The sequence below is a fragment of the Hippopotamus amphibius genome, chromosome 8 (assembly GCF_030028045.1).
Source record: "Hippopotamus amphibius kiboko isolate mHipAmp2 chromosome 8, mHipAmp2.hap2, whole genome shotgun sequence".
NCBI classification, from domain to species: Eukaryota; Metazoa; Chordata; class Mammalia; order Artiodactyla; family Hippopotamidae; genus Hippopotamus; species Hippopotamus amphibius.
In genome coordinates, this window is record NC_080193.1 from 17,752,743 (window position 1) to 17,774,006 (window position 21,264).

Here is a 21,264-nt window from a genome sequence, read left to right on the forward strand (position 1 = left end):
GAGCATCTATTAAGTGTCAGGAAGTCTTCTAGGCTTTGGTACTGCAAGCGGTAAAGTTCCTGCCCTTTTGGGCTTACTTTCTAGTGGAAGGCAACAAATGATAAAGAAACGACCTAATATATATTTAGTAGTGATAGTGGTGTGAAGAAAAATGTAGCAGGTTAAGGGGGTACAGACTGATGAGAGGGGTGCAGTTGTATATAATAGAGTGCTCAGGGAAGACTCCTCCAGTAAGAAGAACCCAAAATGAGGTCAAAGATCTGAATGAAGGGCTTAGCCATGCGTATACCGGAGGGAAGGACATTCCAGCCAGAGGGAGTGGCACATGCAAAGGCCCTGAGGCAGGAGTGACCTTGACAGGTTGGAAGACACTCAAGGAGGCCAGTGTATCTGGGCTAGGGTGACCAAGAAGAAGAGTAGGAGGAATGGCAGGTTGAGGAGGTAGTAAATGTTCAGATATTTAAGACCTTGGAAGTCAAGGTGAGGCATGTGGCATTTGCTCTGACGTGGGAGCCATTTGAAGATTTTTAGCAGGGGAGCCACACGCTATGGCTTATGTTTTTAAAGGATTGCTCTGGACATTATTTGGAAAATAGGCTTAATGGGGGTAGGAGTGGAAGCAAGGAAACACGTCAGGAGACTCCAGCAACCATGAGGATGGAAGATAATGGTGGCTTGGACTAGGGTGTGAATGATGGAGGTGGGAGAAATAGCAGATCCTGGTCATAACTGAAGGTGGAGCCAACAGGATCTGCTGATGCACTGGAGGTGGGGAGTGAGAAAAAGAGGAGCCAGGAACAGTCCGTTTATTGTTGTTGTTGGTGGTGGTGGTATATCTGAGTGGCTGAAGACTGGAGGTAGAGTTTCCTGAGGTGGGGGAACTGCGACACGCAGAGCTGAGCTCTGGTGACATGCTGAGTATGAGAAGTCCGTTAGAAATCTCGGTGGGAGACGTCAAGTAAACAGCCTGGAGTTCATGAGGGAGGGGTTGGGGCTGGAGGAAACAATGCAAGAGGGACTTCCCTGGTGGCGCAGCGGTTAAGAATCCGCCTGCCAATGCAGGGGACATGGGTTCGATCCCTGGTCCAGAAAGATCCCACGTGCCAAAGAGCAGCTAAGCCCATGCGCCACAACAACTGAGCCCATGTGCCACAACTACTGAAGCCTGTGTGCCTAGAACCTGTGCTCTGCAACAAGAGAAGCCACCGAAATGAGAAGCCTGCTCACTACAAGCAGAGAAAGACCACGCACAGCAATGAAGACACAATGCAGCCAAAAAATAAACAAATGAATAAATCAATCTAAAAAAACAAACAACGCGGGAATCTTCAGGGACTTTGCGGTACTTGAGGTTGTAAGTGTGATTGGATGAGAAACTATCTAGGGCCTGTGGATGGGCTGAACCGAGGGTGTGTCCATGCTGAGAGGTCAGGGAGGTGAGGAAGGACTAGTGAAGGAGATGGAGAAGGAGCCACCAGTGAGGGACGGGGAGAACGGAGCAAGAATCAAGGCGAGGGAGCCGCGTGACCGAAGCGTCTCCAGAAGGAGGCAGTGATCAGTAAGTTAAAAGAAATTTTATCCATGTTGTAGCATGAGTCAGAATCGTCTCCCTTTTTAAGGCTGAATATTATTCTGTTGTAAAGACCACGTTGTGTCTATCCATTCATCCATTGATGGACATCTGGGTTCTTATTGCCACTTTTTTTTTTTCTTAAAATCTTATTGCTACTTTTTTCACTGAAAAAAAAAAAAAAAAAAAAGGAATACCTGGGCTGTGGGGCTGTGGGATGGATTACAAAAGGGCACAAGGAAACTTTAGAGGGTGATGAGTATGTTCATATCTGGATTGTGGCGATGTTTTACAGGTGTATATGTGTCAGAAGCAATCAAATGAAACACAAAATATATGCAATCTGTTGTATGTCAGTTACACCTCTATAAAGCTGTAAGAAATGGTAATATTTACTTAATTCAAATACTGTAGTTCCAAAGGGTAAATAATAGGTCTCCTTTTTACTAATCTCCAATCTTCCTTCCCAGGGAGCAAACAATGTTATCAGTTTGTTGCCTTCCAGAGGTAGTTTAAGCACAGGTGAGCTTATATTATTCCTTTTCATTTATTTATTTATTTAGGCTGTGCCGGGTCTTAGTTGTGGCACTTAGGATCTTTTAGTTGTGGCATGAGAACTCTAAGTTGATGCACGTATGCAGGATCTAGTTCCCCAACTAGGGATGGGACCAGGGCCCCCTGCATTGGGAGCACGGAGTCCTACCCACTGGACCACCAGGGAAGTCTATGAGCTTATGTTTATGTTATTTCCTGCCCTACCTTTTCAAAAACCTTAATGTTAGCAGCCCACACTCACTGTTTTGTACCTTATCTTTTCCTCTTGATAACATCTCAGAGATCCTCTTCCTTGTTTATCTAAATACAGCTGCTACATTATTTGCCACGTGTGTATCCTATTCGGCTGTTTGGACATCTTACACTGTATCTAACTGGTCCCCTGTTTTGGTTGTTGCAGTGCTGCAGGGAATATCTTGGTGCAAATGTCTCTGTGTACATGGGTAGAGAGGAGTTCAGATCTGAAACTCAGCATCCCATGTTCACACCAGGTCTGTACTATTTACTAGCTGTCCCCTTGAGCGAGCTACTTAACCGTTCTGTGACTGAGTTTTCTCCTCTGAAATACGGGGAAAGAGTGGGTTGTGATATATACTCAATGGATATATACACAATGGAATATTATTCGGCTTTAAAAAGGAATGAAGTTCTGATACGCTACAACATGGATGAACCTTAAAGACATCATGCTAAGGGAAAGATGCATGAAGAAAAAGGTCACATATTGTATTATTCCACTTACATGGGGTCCCTAGAGTAGTCAAATTCATAGAAACAAAGTAGAATGGTGGGCATTAGGGGCTGGGGAAGTGGGCAATGGGTACTGGGTGTCAGTTTGGGATGATGAAAAAGTCCTGGAAACAGACAGTATTTTTTTTTTGAAATAGTCTTTTTTTTTTTTTTTAAATGAAGCTTATAGGTATTCTCACTTAGCAAGCAGAATTTTTTTTTAATAATTTTTTAAAAATTTATTTATTTATTTATATTTATTGGCTGCATTGGGTCTTCATTGATGTGCACGGGCTTTCTGTAGTTGCGGAGAGCCAGGGCTACTCTTCCTTGCGGTGCTCGGGCTTCTAATTGTGGTGGCTTCTCTTGTTGCAGAGCACAGGCTCTAGGCTCATGGGCTTCAGTAGTTGCAGCATGTGGGCTCAGTAGTTGTGGCACACGGGTTTAGTTGTTCTGCGGCATGTGGGATCTTCCGGGACCAGGGATCGAACCCGTATCCCCTGCGTTGCCAGGTGGATTCTTAACCACTGCGCCAGCAGGGAAGCCCTATTGAAATAGTCTTAAGCTTCATTCTTTTTTTTTTGTTTTAATTGGGATATAGTTGTTTTACAATGTTGTGTTAGTTTCTACTGTACAGCAAAGTGGAGTTCCCTGTGCTATACAACAAGTTCTCATTAGTTATCTATTTTATACATATTAGTGTATATATGTCAATCCCAATTTCCCAATTCATCCCACCCTCTCCTCCCCGCCTCGATCTGTGTCTCTATTTCTACCTTGCAAACTGGTTCATCGAAACAGACCGTATTGATGGTTACACAACAGTGTGAATGTACTTGATGCCACTGAACTGGCTGCTTAAATATGGTTAAAATGGTCAATTTTTTGTATACTTTACCACACCAAAAAATAAGAAGAGTGGATTGTGAAGATTAAATGACATCCTCTATCTGAAGTATTTAGAAGAGAGCTTGGCAGGGCATATCAATATAGATGAAAAAATCAACCCTTGTTATTTGTTGGATGAATTCCTGGTAGAGGCTAGTTCCGTTATTTCGTGCTCCCTTATCTTTTGCAATGAAAGAGGCAGGTTATGATTTCCATATATGTTTGGCCATTCTGCTCCAACGTTAGTGCAGAATAGATTAAGGGGGTAGAGGTGGGAGTGCGGAGCACCCAGTGGAAGCGAATGAGGGTGTCGCTATTACAAAGAGCAGACGACGATATATGAATCTCTTTGCACAATCCTCAGGTCAGCCGATTCAACAGCAGTCCACAGAGGCTGTTCCCCCAGCTGGAGCAGCTCACGAATGGCAGGCTTTGGCTGGGGGTTGAGAGTTTTGAACCCTCCTCCTCAGTTCCTGGCTACAAAGGGCTTTCCCCACAGGCCCAGTTAGCACCAGCCACACCTGGGTTTGGCTGTTGTGAATGGGCCTCTCACCTGAGTCACTCCTGTCTGCCTACAGAACACAGAACAAAACACTCAGCGTTCCAAATACCAGGACACCCACAGCCTCCTTAGGCCCGAGGCAGGTAAGGTCAGAAGGGCCTGGCCTTAAGGGAGACACGCAGGCGTGGGCCACACCACGCCCCATCACCTCTCCCTTCCCCGCAGCCTCTCCTGCCTTCCTCTCCCCCTGGGCCATGCAGGATACAGAGGGGTAAGCTCATTCTAGTTGTTCCTTTTCGTTTGGAAGGAGATGGAGATGAGTGTGAATGTGTCCATTACTCAATTACTAGAGGTCAATCTAGGAAAAAACCACTCTCAAACCTTGGCATAAGAGAGCCTGAGTTAAAATGTAGTCTATCCACACATTGGGGAATGATCCAGCCTCAAAAGAGAAGGAAATTCTGACACCTGCTACAAAATAGGTGAACCTTGAAGACATTATAGTAACTGAAAGAAGCCAGACACAAAAGAATAAATACTGTATGATTCCACGTATGTAAGGTATTAAAGTAGTCACAATCTGAGACAGAAAGTACACACATGGTTACCGAGGGCTGGGGGAGGGGGAAATGGTGAGTTAGTGTTTAATGGGCACAGAGTTCAGTCTGGGATGATGAAAAAGTCCTGGAGGTAAATGGCGGTGAGGGTTGCACAACAACGTGTGTACTTGATGCCACTGAACCGTACACTTAAAAATGGTTAAAACGATAAGTTTTATGTTATTTATATTTTACCACAATAAAAAGAGATAGCCAAATGTCAGAAAGTAGATTAGTGGTTGCTAAGGGCTGGGGGAAGGGGGGCATGGGGAGTGATTGCTTATGTGTATTGGATTTCTTTGGGGGACAATGAAATGTTCTAAAATTATACTCTGGTGATGGTTGCACAGCTCCATATATACTAAAAACCAACGAACTTTACACAATTTATATGATTCCACTTTTTTAAAATTGGAGTATGGTTGCTTTACAATGTTGTGTTAATTTCTACAGTACAGCAAAGTGAATCAGCTATACGTACACATATATCCCCTTTTCTTTGACTTTCCTTCCCATTTAGGTCACCACAGAGCATTGAGTAGAGTTCCCAGTGCTATACAGTCTGTTCTCATTAGTTATCTATTTTATACATAGTATCAATAGTGGATATATGTCAATCCCAATCTCTCAATCCATCCCACTGCCACCCCTGCCTTGGTATCCATATGTTTGTTCTCTATGTCTGTGTCTCTATTTCTGCTTTGCAAATAAGTTCATCTATACCATTCTTCAAGATTCCATGTACATGTGTTAATATACGATATTTGTTTTTCTCTGACTGACTTCACTCTGTATGACAGTCTCTAGGTCCATCCACATCTCTGCAAATGGCACAATTTTGTTCTTTTTTATGGCTGAGTAATATTCCATTGTATATATGTACCACATCTTCTTTATCCATTCCTCTATTGATGGACATTTAGGTTGCTTCCATGTCTTGGCTATTGTAAATAGTCCTGCAAGGAACATTGGGGTGCATGTATCTTTTTGAATTATGGTTTTCTATGGGTATATGCCCAGGAGTGGGATTGCTGGGTCAGATGGTAACTCTATTTTTAGTTTTTTAAGGAACCTTCATACTGTTCTCCATAGTGGCTGTATCAATTTACATTCCCACCAACCGTGTAAAAGGTTTCCATTTTCTCCATACCCTCTCCAGCACTTATTGTTTGTAGATTTTTTGATGATGGCCATTCTGACCGGTGTGAAGTGATACCTCATTGTAGGTTTTTTGTATTTATTTATTTATTTATTGGCTGCATTGGGTCTTCACTGCTGTGCACAGGCTTTCTCTAGTTGTAGTGAGCAGGAGCTACTCTTCGTTGCGGTGCACGGGCTTATTGCAGTGGCTTTGCTTGTTGCGAAGCACGGGCTCAAGGTGTGTGGGCTTCAGTAGTTCTGGCACTTGGGCTCAGTAGTTGTGGCTTGTGGGTTCTAGAGCACAGACCCAGTAGTTATGGTGCATGGGCTTAGTTGCTCCACAGCATGTGGGATCTTCCCAGACCAGAGTTTGAACCTGTATCCCCTGCATTGGCAGGTGGATTCGTAACCACTGCGCTACCAGGGAAGTCCCCTCATTGTAGTTTTGATTTGCATTTCTCACTTTTATTTTTTTAATTGAAGTAACATTGATAGATATGTGGCCAAGCTGTCCTTATCTGCAGTTGACATAGAGCCAACTGCCAGACATGGCAATGAGACCATTCCAGACCATGCAACCCCAGTCGAGTCAGTCCAGAATGGAAGAATTATTCAGTCAACTCACACAACTTCAAGAAATTTTAAAAAGTTTATTGTTTTCAGCCACTATGTTGGGGGTGTTTTATTACACAGGGAATGCTAACTGATACAGAAATACTCAGGATGTTCTTTAAAAGGCTTGTATAACTTAAAAAAAGAGAGAGAGAAATGTGTCTAGATCATTAGAAATTGCAGTGACAGGATTTCTGAGTCATTTCCAGGATACCAGAAGCCTATCAATTGCTTACTGCTGCATGAAGACTTGTCTGTATTGACCCTCCGAGGACAGAAATGAGGCACATGTGCAATGGAAGAGAGCCCTGATCAAAGGAGAGTGAAACCAACTCTCATAGGGCCTCAGCTCTGACCTCCTTCAAGCCTGCAGAAGGCTGGTGTCTTAGAATAGTTCCCCAAAAGGCCTCTCGTGCTTTCTTGGCTCCCGTGCCTATAAGACCACATCACAAGCTATTAACTGGAAGAGAAGTACGCTTTATTCAGTGGGTGAATGCAAACTCTGCAAACCACATATGATGGTGACGTGTGGCTAAGGAAGGCTAGCTGCTCAGCTGTTCCGTCACTGCCTGGAAATGCTTGGGTCATTAGGGGGTGACCTTGATGTTGGCCCCATCATTGTGGCCCATGGGCCATCAGCAGGTCTGAATAGGGAGCATGTGCCATTTCAGGCTCAAAGAAGCAAATGTGTATAAACTGAGAATTAGTCTCTAGCAAGTCAAATTAACTCAGGTTTATTAAGTGCTTACCACATACAGATGGACTCTGTACCGGTGATGGGAGTGAAGGGTTCTACTTGTTTCTGTAGCTCCTATATTTGCCCAATATGGCATTTCAGCAGAAAACAATACAAATGTGGCAGAAGGGATGCCGGGGTGAAAAGTTCCTGAAATGAGCCTTTCTTTTCCATTTCTATGTGACCTAGGATTGCTTGCTTAGAGTTTGAGAATGGCAGTTTGTGGCTGAATAAAACAAAGTTAAAACGGTAGAGACAGTAATTGATCTTACTTTGGAAAATGAGAAAGGGCGGTACCCAAGGTACCACTTTTCTGTTCTGGTGTTGCCATCCCTATAATGGGGTCAACACCAAAGGAAACAACGCAAATAAAAGGGGTTTGTGGGAGTTCCCTGATGGTCCAGTGGTTAGGACTCAGTGCTTTCACTGCCATGGCCCTGGGTTCAATCCCTGGTTGGGGAACTAAGATCCCACATGCCTCCAATAAGCCGCAGAGCGTGGCCAAGAAAAAACAAAAGTGCTTTGTAAACCACAAGGTGCTATATAAATATGTCATTCCTACTGATGTCCTAATATTTTATTTTGTTATTTTTTTGGAAAAGGTAATATACAAGGTATAAAAAGCATGGTAAAATAAGTTTTCAAACAGTGTAAAGGGTCCCTAGTACCCTAGTGTCAACTTTTTGTGCCTTATTTAGAGATATTCTAGATGTATACAAACATACACAGTAAAAAGAAATACACAGACACACAGACACACACACACACACACACATACTTTCCTTTTGTTTAACACAAGTAAGTGTATACCATACAAAATATTCTACACATTTATGTTTTGTTGTTTTGTTTCATTTTTAAAATTTTCTGCTTTTTGGCTTACCAACAGGTCTTTCTTCCTATCAGCTTTGCTGAGGTATAACTGACAAATAAAATTGTATATGTTTAAAGTGTGCAGGATGATGATTCGATATATGTAGACTTTCCGAAGTGATTACTACAATCCAGTGAATTAACGCATCCATCACCTCACAGCTACCTTTTTTCTTTTTTTAACAATAGGTCTTAAAGATCCTTTCATATCAGTACAAAGATATACATCTTTCTCATCGAACAGTGAGAATATTCCATATTCCATTGTATTTGGGACACCCTACAAGGCATTGAACTGTCTGCCGCTGATGGAGTTTCTATTCTTTGTTCCAAACAACACTGCAGTGATTATCCTTGTACATTCATCTTTTCACCCTTATTGGGCCAAGGGGAAGGTGCAGTTTCAGTTTTGATAGGCACTGCCAGCTTGTCTCCTGCAGATGGTGACTTTTACAATAGTCAGTTATTTCTCTAATCAGGAAACAGGCAGTAATCTGTGCTGCCAGCTCCCTAGAAGCTTGCATTTGATGAAACCAAGGAGATTATTTTTCCAAGAGAGCCAGCTTGGGCCATCACTATTTCAAATAGCCAAGTGGTTTAGAGTCCAGATGTTGGAGACAGACTGCCTGGCTTCAAATCCCAGCTCTGTCATTTAATAAGTCTGACTTTAGGAGAGGTGACTTATCTTCTCTGTGCCTCAGTCTCCCCATCTATCAAACGGGAATATAATAATCCTGTCTACTTCCTAGGGTGACTGCAGGGTTTCTCAACCAACCTCAGCACTACTGACATTTAGGGCTGGATAATTCTCTGGTGGGGGCTGTCCTGGGCATTGTAGGGTGGTTAGCAGCATCGCAGGTCACTACCCACATGATGCCAGTAGCATTTCCCTTCAATTGTGACATCTAAAAGATCGCCAATGTCCTTTAGGGGGCAAGGCAAAATTCTCCCCTCCCAAGGAGAATCAATGGGTTGTTGTAAGGATTAAAAGAGTTATTATGCAGAAAGAACTTAGAACAGAGCTGGCACATGGTACATGCTGTAGAAAGGGCTGCAATATTATTATCAGTATCATTCTCAAGCCCTGGCTTACCTTATGGAAAAGAAACAGTTTTGATAATGTGGGGGCTTAAACTCTGAGTATTGTTAAATCTGTATCTGTTCCACTTCCAAGCAAGAATCCAAGTCCCTCTTCTAAGATCGTAGGTCAGCAATGTCAGTATTAATTACAGTCTGATCCCTCTGGGGTTCCATTGTAGGGCTCATGGTATCCTGTCACAAACTAACCAGATCTCATGCTAACGGCCAGCTCAGCTGTCACCGGTGTTGCACGCATCCATGTTAAATCCCCTCCTGCATTCTCCAAATGGTACATACCTCACATCTTTGGCTTTCCATAAATCTGTGGCCCCTGAAAATAACAGGCTGCCCACAAAATTCACCTCCCAAAAAGAGGGTGAATGAAAACAAAAAGGGAGAACCAGGAAAAACAAAAGGCTGAGTTTCTTTAAATTTCTGGCTCTGCACAGCACAGGCATTTCCAGTGAAAAATAAAGAATTCTTTCTTCTGTGTCTATTTCAGCTGGCATCCAGCTTTTGCCTTGTGAATAATGTCACTGCATCATTATTCTGCCCCACAAGGTAAAACAAAATGGGCAACTTAACAACCAGAAGTGTGCTTGTGTGAAGGAAATGGCTCATTTAAAAGCTTTTCAAATAATGTTGCTATATTCCCTACTATTTTGTCACACCCCTCTCAGTTTTTTTGAAATCTATGGAAAAGTCGTTACTCTGCACACAAGGTGTGTAAATAATGCCCTCCTGGAAGCATCACACCACAACAGTTTTTCTTTCTTTTTTCCCTTTCTTTCTTTCTTTCTTTTTATTGCCTTTAGTCTTTTGGGATTCCTGGAGTGTCTACAAATAGATTAGCCTCTAAGAATTCTGAGTAACCATGGTTAGAAAAAAACACTGGTTTAATTAGCCATGGTCCTATTTTTGAAATTACATCTGCTCTTTTTTTTTTTTTTAAATGAGGGTTGGTCTATGCAAAAACTTGAAGAGGATGGATTTTGGGGGGGGGGGTGCATGTTAGTTTTGATTTGAAATAATTTTCATGCTTTTGAAAGCGAAATCAAGAGTATTGAGTGAATAATGTATCATCATACATTAAACATGTTCAAAGGAAGAGAGCTGAAAAGAAATGATTGCAGAAAAATGAATTGCTGGAAATACTGGGTCAGCTGATGTGTGCTGCTGTACTGAGTGATCACAAATCACTCTTCCCATTTCTGTTTTGCATGGCTATGTCACTTTTCCATCTCCAAATCCTCAGACTTGATTAATCATTGCTGTGATGAAAATTAAAGGGCCATGTGGCTCACTGAAGAGTCAGTGAAAATCAGAAAGCAAACAGAGAATCCACAGGACTAGATTCCCAAGTTTGAAAGTCTTTCTCTATATAGTTTCTCACTTGATACTTCTTCCTTTTCTGAAATAGTGGTTGAAATGGCCACAGCTATTTTTGAAGTATTTGAGCAATACTTCTCTATATATGAACTCTTTCAGGACAATGCGCTTCATTGTCTTTGATGACAACTCCCCAGTGACACTTGTTGCCTGCAAATCATTTGGGGTCGGGGAAGCATTCAAAAATTCAACTTCTGTGGATACAGTATTAGTTCCTGACTTCAGCACTTGTCTTTAAAGAATTCTGAATGCATACAGAAATCACAGGAAATACACTTTGGGGGGCATCATGTGTATTAGCTATCTATTGCTGCATAATAAAATTATCGCAAAACGTAATGACTTAAACAACAAAGGAGTTAGGAGTCTGGTACAGTTTCACTGAGTGTCTCTAGCACAAGGTTTCTAACAAAGCCTAATAAGGTACATTGACCGGGGCTACAGTCATATCAAGGCTTGACTGGAGGATGACCCTGTGCCAAGCTCATGCACATGGCTTGTTGGTAGCCATCACGTTCTCGCTGTGGTTGGAGACATCAGTTCCCTGCCGTGTCGGCCTCTCCATAGGGCAGTGCACAACATGGCAGCTAGCCTTCTTCAAAGCAAGTGAGAATAGGCAATCCAATACAAAAGCCACAGTTTTTGTAACCTAATCTTGGAAGTGAAAGCCCATAATTTTTTCCAACTTTTTGTTAGAAGGAAGCCACTAGGTCTAGCTCATATTCAAGTGCAGGGGATTTCACAGGGTCTGAACATCAGGAGAACAGGATCATATGGGGTCACCTTAAAGGCTGCCTGCCACACCATTTTGTTTTTTGGTTTTTTTTGGTGGGATTAGTTCCCCAACTAGGGATCAAACCCAGCCCCCTGCAGTGGAAGCTCTGGGTCCTAACCACTGGACAACCAGGGAATTCCCACACATCATTTTGCCTTAAGGTGTATTATTCTCGCATTTTCATCTAAATCTAAAGCCCTCTGACATCACAGTTGTTAAATAACCATGTCCTCAGAGATCCAGAATTCAGATGAAGGGTTTGCAAGAAGTGAAATTCCTTAATTTTGGGTGGTGATCCATCCTCCTTCCAGAAACAGAAAAAGAGGGGCTGTATAGAATAGAATCAACAGTGGAGGGTCCCTTGGTTTCTATTTTAATATAAAAGCAGAAATCAAATTTTTTGTTGGTTTGTTTTTTGGCCGTGCCACGCAGCTTACCGGTTCTCAGATCCCTGACCAGGGACTGAACCTGGGCCATGGCAGTGAAAGCTCAGAATCCTAACTACTAGGCTATCAGGAAACTCCTGAGAAATCAAATTTTAATGATAAACTCTCAAACATTCCAGGTGTGGATGTATTATAAAATGGCAGAGTCACTTTGGAAAAGAGTTTGATGCTATCTTTAAAAAGTTAAATTTAAATTTACCATATCACCCCACATTCCATTACAAGGCATCTGCTCAAGAGAAATGAAAACGTATGTTCACATAAAGACATATGTTTACGAATGTTCATAGCAGCATTATTCATAATAGTCCAAAACTTGAAACAATCAAAATGCCCACCAAATGGTGAGTAGATACACAAAATGTGGTATAGTTGTCCCTCAGTATCCTCAGGGGATTGGCTCCAAGAACCCCATGGATACCAAAATCCGAGGATGCTCAAGTCCTCTACACAAAATGGTCTCGGATTTGCACATAACCTATATACACTCTCCCGTACACAGTACTTTAAATCATCTCTAGATTACTTACAATATCTAATACAATGTAAATGCTATGTAAATAGTTGCCAGAGCTTGGCCAATTCAAGTTTTGCTTTTTGGAACTTTTGGGAATTAAAAAAAATTTTTGTGGGGGGAATTCATTGGCAGTCAAGTGGTTAGGATCCGGCACTTCCACTGCCGGGGCCTGGGTTTGATCCCTGGTTAGGGAACTAAGATCCCACAAGCTGCATGGCACAGCCAAAAATCGAAAACAGAAACAAAAGTGTAAGAAAAAAGATTTCTTTCAATCCATGGCTGGTTGAATCCAAGGATGCATGGATCTCGTGGATATGGAGGGCCAACTGTATCAACATATCCATACGATGGAATACTACACAGTGATGATAAGGGATGAAACCCTGATACATGCTATGACATGGATAAACCTCAAAAACATGTCAAGTGAAAGAAAGAAAAGAACACCGATTGTAAAATTCCATTTATATGAAACGTATGCAATAGATAAATCCATTGAGACAGAAAGTTGATAAGTGGCTGCTGGGGCTGAGATGGGAACAAGGAATGACTGCAAATGGGTATAAAGGATTCTTTTGGGGGATGGAAATGTTCTAAAATTAATCGTGATGGTTGCACAGCTGTGTAAATTTACTGAGAATCACTGAATTGTATACAAAATGAGTGAACTTAATAGTATGTAAGTTATACTGCAATGAAACTTAAAATATAGTTTCAATAATAATAGGTGAAAATTTGCGCTTTTGCAGTATAAATGAAATCAACTTTAGCTACGTCAGCTTCAGGCCTTCTTATTCCACTTCCTTTTTGCCGCCCATCTGTCTGGAATTTGGTCCTAACATTGAATTTTGGGACCTTGGTCCCAGATAAGGCTAACTGTCAAATCATTAAACCAGAGAAAGTTGATTGTATTTCTATTATGGTCCTTCCTTTTTTTTTTTTTTTCTCATGCAGTTTTTTAGTCTCAGTTTCCTTTGGGTTAATTTTTAAAGGATTTTGCAACTATTGGTGTAAAAGAATGCTCTTTCCCCCCTTAACCTCCTTTTTGCTTCAGGTGGACGATGACTTTATCTTAAAGTTAATATCCCACTTTTCAAGTGTTTGGAGAGTATGAGAATCATTTTTGCATGAACTATCTAGGAAATTTTCAGTTTGGCTACCGGAGGCTCATGGCGTAATCATTTTCTAAGTTTTTCTATGTCTTTACCTTTATCTGACAATTCTAGGAGACTGAGGTAAATTTTGGTGTTTCCTCCCTATCATTTCCTGAAGTGGTTTCACTTTTTAAAAAGATAGATTCTTCACCAAGAGAAAGAAAAAAAAAATCTACTTGCTTCCAGTTTAATTGCAGCACATTAAAAAAAGAAAAAGAAAAGAAACACGGACTACTGTGCTACCAAGCTAAGTTAAAGTAAAACTTCTAAAGGGGCCAAGGTCTAAAGTTCGCACATTCTTGCGATATCTGTTCTATCTTCACCGAAGGAGACCCTATTACCCAAAGCTCTACCAATCATGTACATTTCCTTTTGGGTCTCATGAATGAGGAAAAATAAGTTCAAGTGAGGGAAAACGGGTTCAGATGAAGGTCAAATACCCAAAAGAGTTTTCTGGTTACAGTGTTGCTGGGGTTGGAAGAGTGGGGAAAAGGTAACCAGATGTGGGTGGCCCTGGGAGGTTGCTCGACTCCAGCCCTGTTGGTCTTGGCAAGGAACGATAGGACGGCCTGTCTTTGACACCTGGCTGACGCAGTGAGAGCCTACTGTGTGCCAGATGCCGGGGATACAAAGAAAACTATGGGATGATTGTGCCCTAGGTGCTTTATACGTTGCAAGACAGTCTCCGCCCTGAAGACACTCGCAGTCCCTTTTCGAGGGGGTTGCATCAGGTGGGGGCAAACGCGGATTCTCCCAGCAGTCTGAGAACGTTGACCACTTGGGGAGGGGGCGGGGCAGAAACGCCTCGCTTAGGTCCTCTACGCTAGGCCGGCCCTGCGGGCGAAGACAGACACGCCCTCTCCGAAGGGCAGACCCGCCTCGAGGAGGGCGGATCCGGGCAGGACCAGCCGCCGGGCCCTCACCCGACCCCCGCGAACGCAGCCCAGCGCGGCGCCCGCTCCTCACGTGTCCCTCCCGGCCCTGGGGCCGCCTCACGTTCTGCTTCCGTCCGACCCTTCCGACTTCCGGTAAAGAGTCCCCGTTCCGCACCTCCGCGCCCACCCCGCGTCGCCACGCGGCACTTCTGTGTGCCCGACCCCCGATGCGCTCGGCGGCCGCAGCTCCTCGGGGCCCCGCGGTGGCTATCGAACCTCGCCGCTTCGCCGCGGCCAGGTGGCCCGGGCGGCGCTCGCTCCCGCGGCCGGCGCGGCGGGGCGGCGGCGGCGGCGGCGGGCCTACGGCCCCGTATCCCTCCGCCGCCCCTCCCCCGCCCGGCCCCGGCCCCCCGCCCTCCAGGCAGCGCTCGCCTCCCTCCGCCTCAGACTGTTTTGATAGCAACGGCAACGGCGGCGGTGCGCCCCGGCCCGGTTCCCGGCGGCTTCTCGGTTTCGGCGGGCCTCCCCGCCCCTTCGTCGTCCTCCTCCTCCCCCTCGCCGGCCCGGGCGTCCCCCCGGCTGCGCCCCCCCGCGCCTCCCCGCTCGGCGCTCGCGCGTCCCCGCCGCGCTCCGGCGTCTCCTCGGCGCGCCCGGCTCCCGACTGTCCCCGCCCGGCGTGCGGGCCGGTGTATGGGCCCCTCACCATGTCGCTGAAGCCCCAGCAGCAGCAGCAGCAGCAGCAGCCGCAGCCGCAGCCGCAGCAGCAGCCCGCGGCCGCCAATGCCCGCAAGCCGGGTGGCGGCGGCCTTCTCACGTCGGCCGCCGCCGCGCCGTCGCCGTCCTCGTCCTCAGTCTCGTCTTCGGCCGCGGCTTCCTCCTCCTCCTCCTCCTCCTCCTCGGTGGTGGCGGCGAGCGCAGGCGGCGGGCGGCCGGGCCTGGGCAGGTGGGTGTCGCGCCCCAGCCCCCTCCGCTCGGGGCCTGGACCAGCCCGGGCCTCGCGTCCCCTCCCCCGCGGCCCGCACCGCGGTCCCCGCCCCGTGACCGGCCGGCCTGGGGGGGTGGGGGTGGGCTGGGGGCCTGCAGTGGGGGTGGGGCGCCCATCTAGAGCCTGGGGGGGTTGGGTGAGGGGGTGCCGCGGGATCCCTCTGGGAATGTCAGGCGGTGTCCAGCCTCCTGCAACATCTGCACCCCCTCCCCCAAACGGTCAAGATGGAAGGACTGGGCAGCCTCCCCCCTCCATTGAAGTGTTTGGGAGGGGTTCACAGGTCTCGGCGATTGTCAGCCCTTGATCACCTTCTCTGAGGCTTCTCCGCTCCCAATGCGGGGGATGCTTGGGCAGCGCTCCCACCCCCTTTAAATGTTAACGTGGAAGGGTCTTTAGGTTTAGGTTGTCTCCCAGAACTTGCCAACTCCCCCGTTTGGGAATAACGAGGGAGGGGGGAAAGTTAGGGCAGCTTCTCTTCCCCCCCCCCCCGCTTGTTAAAGGGGCAGCCAAAGGCTCATCTGGAATCTTTAGGGTCTGTCTGCCCTCCTTACCCACCCCCTTCCCTGCCCAGGGAGAGATCGAAGGACCGGGTTAAGGTGGGCGGGCAGTGACTCCCGCACCCCTCCCCATTTAAGTCTAAGGCGGCTGGGGCTCCAAAACTCCTCTGAAATCGTGGGGCTCTGTGCAACCTTCTGCAGCGTGCGATCGCCCTCCCCCACCTGAGGAAGGGGTGGGGAGTGCCCGGCCCCCTCCCGGCCTCCCTCCTTCCCCCGCAAGGCTTCTCAGGCGCGGGTGTTGGCCCATCCGCATTGCTGTTCCGAGGCCGCGGAGAAGGCGCCTTTGAATATTGGTGGGCGAGGGCCGGACCCAGGCGTACGGTAGAAGCTCGGGCCGGACTGGGGACTTAGGGGGTGGTGGCGACGGTGGGAAGCGGGCACCCTGTGTATTTTTCTCCCAACCCTTGGCCCAATTTATACATTTCGAGAGGAGGGGGATCGCAGCAGGAGACACGGTGGGGTTCCGGAAGGCAGAAATGCGGGTGTTTACTTGCGTCGTCTCCCCCATTTCCCCCATGACCCAGGTTCTTGGTACAGACTGGGGGCTCAGTGTTGGTCTCAGCTAACCGGGTCTGTGTGTGTGCGTGGAGGCCTGTTGTGGGTGTGTGTGGGGGGGTGGGGGGGCGTTGTCAGTTCTTATTTCACGAACTAAGAAAATGCTTACTGTTCAAACGGGGCAGCAAATGTCAATAGACTCCATTCCATTGTGGCCAGTGTCCTTAACTTGGGGAGTGCCGCCAGAGCTCACCAAGGGCACGCAAGTCCATTTCCCCTGTGCCCCGAGCCCATCCATGTTGCCGGCACTGCCATGCTTCCCCTTAGGCCTAGGCAGGGTTGGCAAGCTCGGCGATGAGGGTCCTCCTTAAATTAAAGACCTAGCTTTAGAAGGTTGGATAAGAGTATTTTTTGATGCAGAGTTTTCTTTTTGAAAACAGGTTTTTAGCAATCTATTTCCAAAGAATTTTCATTTATAGTAGGGTAAGTTATCCATCAAGATGATTCAGAGCTGAGTTTTTAAGGAATTCTGCCTTCAATGTGGGGCAATCGTTAACGTTGGTTTTCTTCACTTCTACCCTACCCCCTCCTCCCAGTTTCTCCTTTGAAGTATCTACAAATGCTGCCTATAAAAACTAGTTAAAATGAAGTGCTTATTTTCCCAGCTCTGTCCATATAGGATTCTGTAACTTCAGTTCCCCCTTTTCAGTGGCATACGTAGTTAAAAAAAAAAAAAAAAGAAAAAAGGAAAAAACTTAAATATAATTTTTAGAAAAAAGGATGCACTGTTTTTTCCTTCTTGGGATCAAATAGAAATCTGATAGATATATTCAACTTGTTCAAGTAATTAAAAATTAAAACTCAGGCTTTTATGTTGCATCAGCTTTCCTTAGGCTTAAAAAACAGAATTTGTTCCAGAGTGGCTTGAGTGATCAAAAATATTTGGAATGTTTTAGTACCACAGATCTTTTTTTGTTTCTTGAGATTTCACAAACATTTAAGATTCATTTAGATTCTTGCTTGCTTTAAGTTCTTTTATTTGAGGCATAAATTGTAGCCCTTTTTTTGATAAACTTGAAGTTTCACTTAATGTATTGGATTCATATAGTGTGAAACTTTATTCTTGTATTTGTTCTTCAGTTAATGTACTTGTAGAAATCCTTTTAGTTTTGAGTCCCTGTTACTGGGTTCTTTGTAAACCAGTTACAATTTCTAGAGTTTCTTCATTTATGCTTTTGTGTATCAGCAGTTAAAATGTGTTTCTGGGACCAAAGGTGAATAAAAAAAAAATGCAGCGTTGGGTTTGACATGTTTAGAGACAGCAAAATATTCTTGAAAGTCTACAAATTAACATGTCTGCTTCAAATAATACAACATTTCATCACAGTTGACCTTTTTTTGTTGTAAGTAGTGGATTTTCATGGCTTTCAAAAATTTATCCTGTCTTTGTCATACCTTTTAGAAGGTGGCTGTTTTCTCTTAGCGTAATGTAACCACAGTATTAAAGTGTGAACATAATTTTACTTTAATCCAATTCTTATTTTTGCCACTTTGATTTTTATGTAGTTTTAGTGATTGTGTATGTTATTTTGTGTTCAGCTTTTTTCTTTTTAACAGTACATTATAAGTTTTTAAGTTTCTGCTTACCCATTCTATTGTGAGGATTTGGGTTTCCACATTTTTGCTATTAAAGATAGTGGTGCAGTAAACATCTTTATACTAACAGCTTTTTGCTTCAGTCCAATTATTTCCTTGGAGAAAGTTCCCAGGAGTGGTTTTACTAGGTCAAAGGGCTTCAAGTTGAGACTTCACAAACATTTAAGCAAATGGCTTTTGCTAGCTGTGCCATTATATTCTTCAGAACACTTGTGTTAGTTTCCAATGCCGAAAAGGTGGCTCCTTTATAGAATGGTTTCTTTGTAGTTTGTCAGACACTTTGGGGGATTTTCAAGGAAAAAGTTGCATTTACTGTCAAGTGCATACATAATTAAGTGCTTTTTTTAGTTACCTGTTTATCTTTGAATTCCCTTTCTCTGAGGACTTAATGAAATAATGTATGTGAAGATGGTTTGAAGACTGTAACTGTTAATACTAATGAGGATACATGGTATATCTGTTATGCTGATACTTATAAGTAGAGGAATGACAGTTCTGAGGAACTTATTCTAAAACGTTTTTTTGTTTTTGATTAACCCTCTTCGTTCATCTGAAAGTGTTTGTTATTAGCTACTAATCTATGATCAAATTATATTTTTGTAACTTTTTCTGTAATTTCATAGCACTGTTGGGAATTATCACTGGTTAAGCCATATCTCTTTCTGTTCCACATTCTCTTCCCTGTTTAAAAAATATATATGTGTGTAAGTATAGATAGATATAGATATGGGTTTACACTCTTATTACTGTATTCCAGACCCTAGATAATACAGTATTAGGATTTCTTTGGATACAGGATTATGTGTGAATGAAAACTTTCTTAGTAATTTTCAGCTTAGTACTTGTACTGCTGCTTTCTCTTAAGGCATTGCAACTTAGAAATTGTGGTGCAGTTCATTGTGATTGTTCGTCTTGCTTCCATTTAAATGTTGGTGAGATTTTCACCTAAATTAAATTTCTTATAAAAGAGCCTAGAAAAACTATATTCATTCAATACATAAATTTATTGAAAATCTACATGCAGTGGAGGTGTAAGTGCTTGGGATATATCAATGAATAAAAGGAAAGATAGCTGCCCACCTGTCGTTTACATTCCGATGTGATAAACCAGATGATAAACTGTTTAATGTAGTTTGCTAGTGTACTGTAAATTAGCAAACTGTATATATTAGATAAGAACTATAGGATTAGAGGAGAGCAGATTAAGGATATGATGTGGGAGTGTGGGGGAAGGGAATGGGTTGCAATTTTAAATGGATTAAGGGAGGCCTCAATGAAGAGAGAACCCCAATTGTAATTTATTAGGCTTAAACTGCATCATCTTTTGCTAATTCGTTCCTTTTTTTTTTTTTTTTTTAATATTTATTTATTTGGTTGCACCAGGTCTTGTGGCAGGCGGGCTCCTTTAGTTGCAGCTCACCGGCTCCTTTAGTTGAAGCACGTGGGCTCCTTAGTTGTGGGAGGCAGGCTTCCCAGCTGTGGCATGTGAACTCTTAGTTGTGGCATACATTTGGGATGTAGTTTCCCGACCAGGGATTGAACTTGGCCCCCTGCGTTGGGACTGTGGAGTCCTATCCACTGTGCCACCAGGGACGTCCCTAATTCATTGTTTTTGTGGGTATTGATGATGGCCATTAAAAGAGGTACATTTTTGTTTTTCTATTGGGCTTTTTGATTTTACCTAATCAGTTTTTCATTCCAAGTACCTAGAGAAAATATACTTTAAAAATTTTTATTGAAATATAGTTGATTTACAATGTTGTATTAGTATCAGGTGTACAGTCAGAATACACTGTTTAAAATTGGGCAAAAACCTACAACAAATTGCTAATCTTTGACAAAGGTAAAAGTAAGCCTATAGTTGCTTAAAGAGTTTGCATTCTGAAACGTCAGCACATTGCATGGTATCAGTCATGGGTTTCTTTTTTGGTTAAATGTAAACTTGTATTTTCTGTGTTTTTATAATTGGAGAGAGTTATACTTTTACACTGGGGATATTAACTCATATCATAGTTATTTAATAGCCATATGTTTCAACTTAAAGGATTTTTTTTTTATCTAAATAGCTACAGCTGTGTTAGTACTTTCACCATTGTGAAGTGTGTTTTTATACCTTGAAAAGGATTTTAAGGTTTTATAAGATTTTTTCCCCCTAGAATTGTAATTTTCTTTTTTGGTTAGATAGTAATAGTATTTTGGTATAATTTTAAAGATTTAAGCATAACATAACCCTATCTTTGTAGCTATTTCAAATGATGGTGACTTCAGTGGAAATACAGTTTATTAACAGGCCTACCTGCTACTGTATCTTTTTCATTGAAAGTACTTGCTTTTGTTTGTTTTTTTAAAGCATATCTGGGTCATCTATGACTGTTAACCATACCAAGGTTTTAAGAGGTCTATACAGTGGTCTTTTTTTAGCAAGATTGTCATTAAAATGAAAGTAGATGCTCTTTCCTCTTGAGGCCTTTTTGCCTCCTTAGATGTTAGACTTCAAAAATAGGGATGTGTTGGGAATTCCTTGGTGATCCAGGGGTTAAGACTCTGCGCTTCCACTTCAGGGAGCACAGGTTCTATCCCTGGTCGGGGAACTAGGATCCTGCATGCCTTGCGGGGTGGCCAAAAAAGTTTAAAAAAAAAAGAAAATAGGGATGTGTTCATCAGAAAATTTATTCATCAGTGAATATGAAACTGGTTATCAAGCTTTTGAAAGAGTCTAGCACCTAAATCTAGAATTTGTAATGTGGGCACTTTTGATCCCATAACCTTTACTGACATTACTTATGATTAGAAATAAGTTGAGCTATCTCTTAATGTGTTTTTTGATATCTTTAAACTATACTTTTCCACTCAAATAATGTCATTTATATATATATATATAATGTCATTTATTATATATATATAAATGAAATTTAGTGCTTTGGGGCATACAGACATGTATACAGTGTGGTCCACACTGCTTATATTATTACAGAGATAAGAGATGTACTTACACCAGTGTCCAAAACAGATTCCTTTTTTCAAATTAATAAATTGAGAAAGTCTTTGTGTATTACCTCATTTGTATTTGAAAGTTCTGTTTTCTATAATTTGAGAAATGGTACGTTTTAAGTACTTATTGTAGAAGAGTG

General features: G+C 43.4%; 1 protein-coding gene across 14 annotated transcripts in view; it reads left to right on the forward strand.

Moving 5' to 3' along the window:
* The first annotated feature begins 1,503 nt into the window (after window positions 1-1,503).
* Window positions 1,504-21,264, forward strand: part of ATXN2 (ataxin 2) — a 145,112-nt gene continuing 125,351 nt past the window's right edge. For 6 of the 14 annotated variants that reach the window (XM_057746827.1, XM_057746830.1, XM_057746828.1 and 3 more), the window contains exon 1: window positions 14,994-15,383. In XM_057746827.1, the coding sequence (XP_057602810.1) occupies window positions 15,145-15,383 (239 nt within the window). In that variant the 5' untranslated portion in view covers window positions 14,994-15,144. Of the gene's footprint in view, window positions 1,559-14,827; window positions 15,384-16,284; window positions 16,304-21,264 lie in introns of those variants that run through there. The other 8 variants (XM_057746825.1, XM_057746823.1, XM_057746824.1 and 5 more) reach the window with 4 other exon arrangements.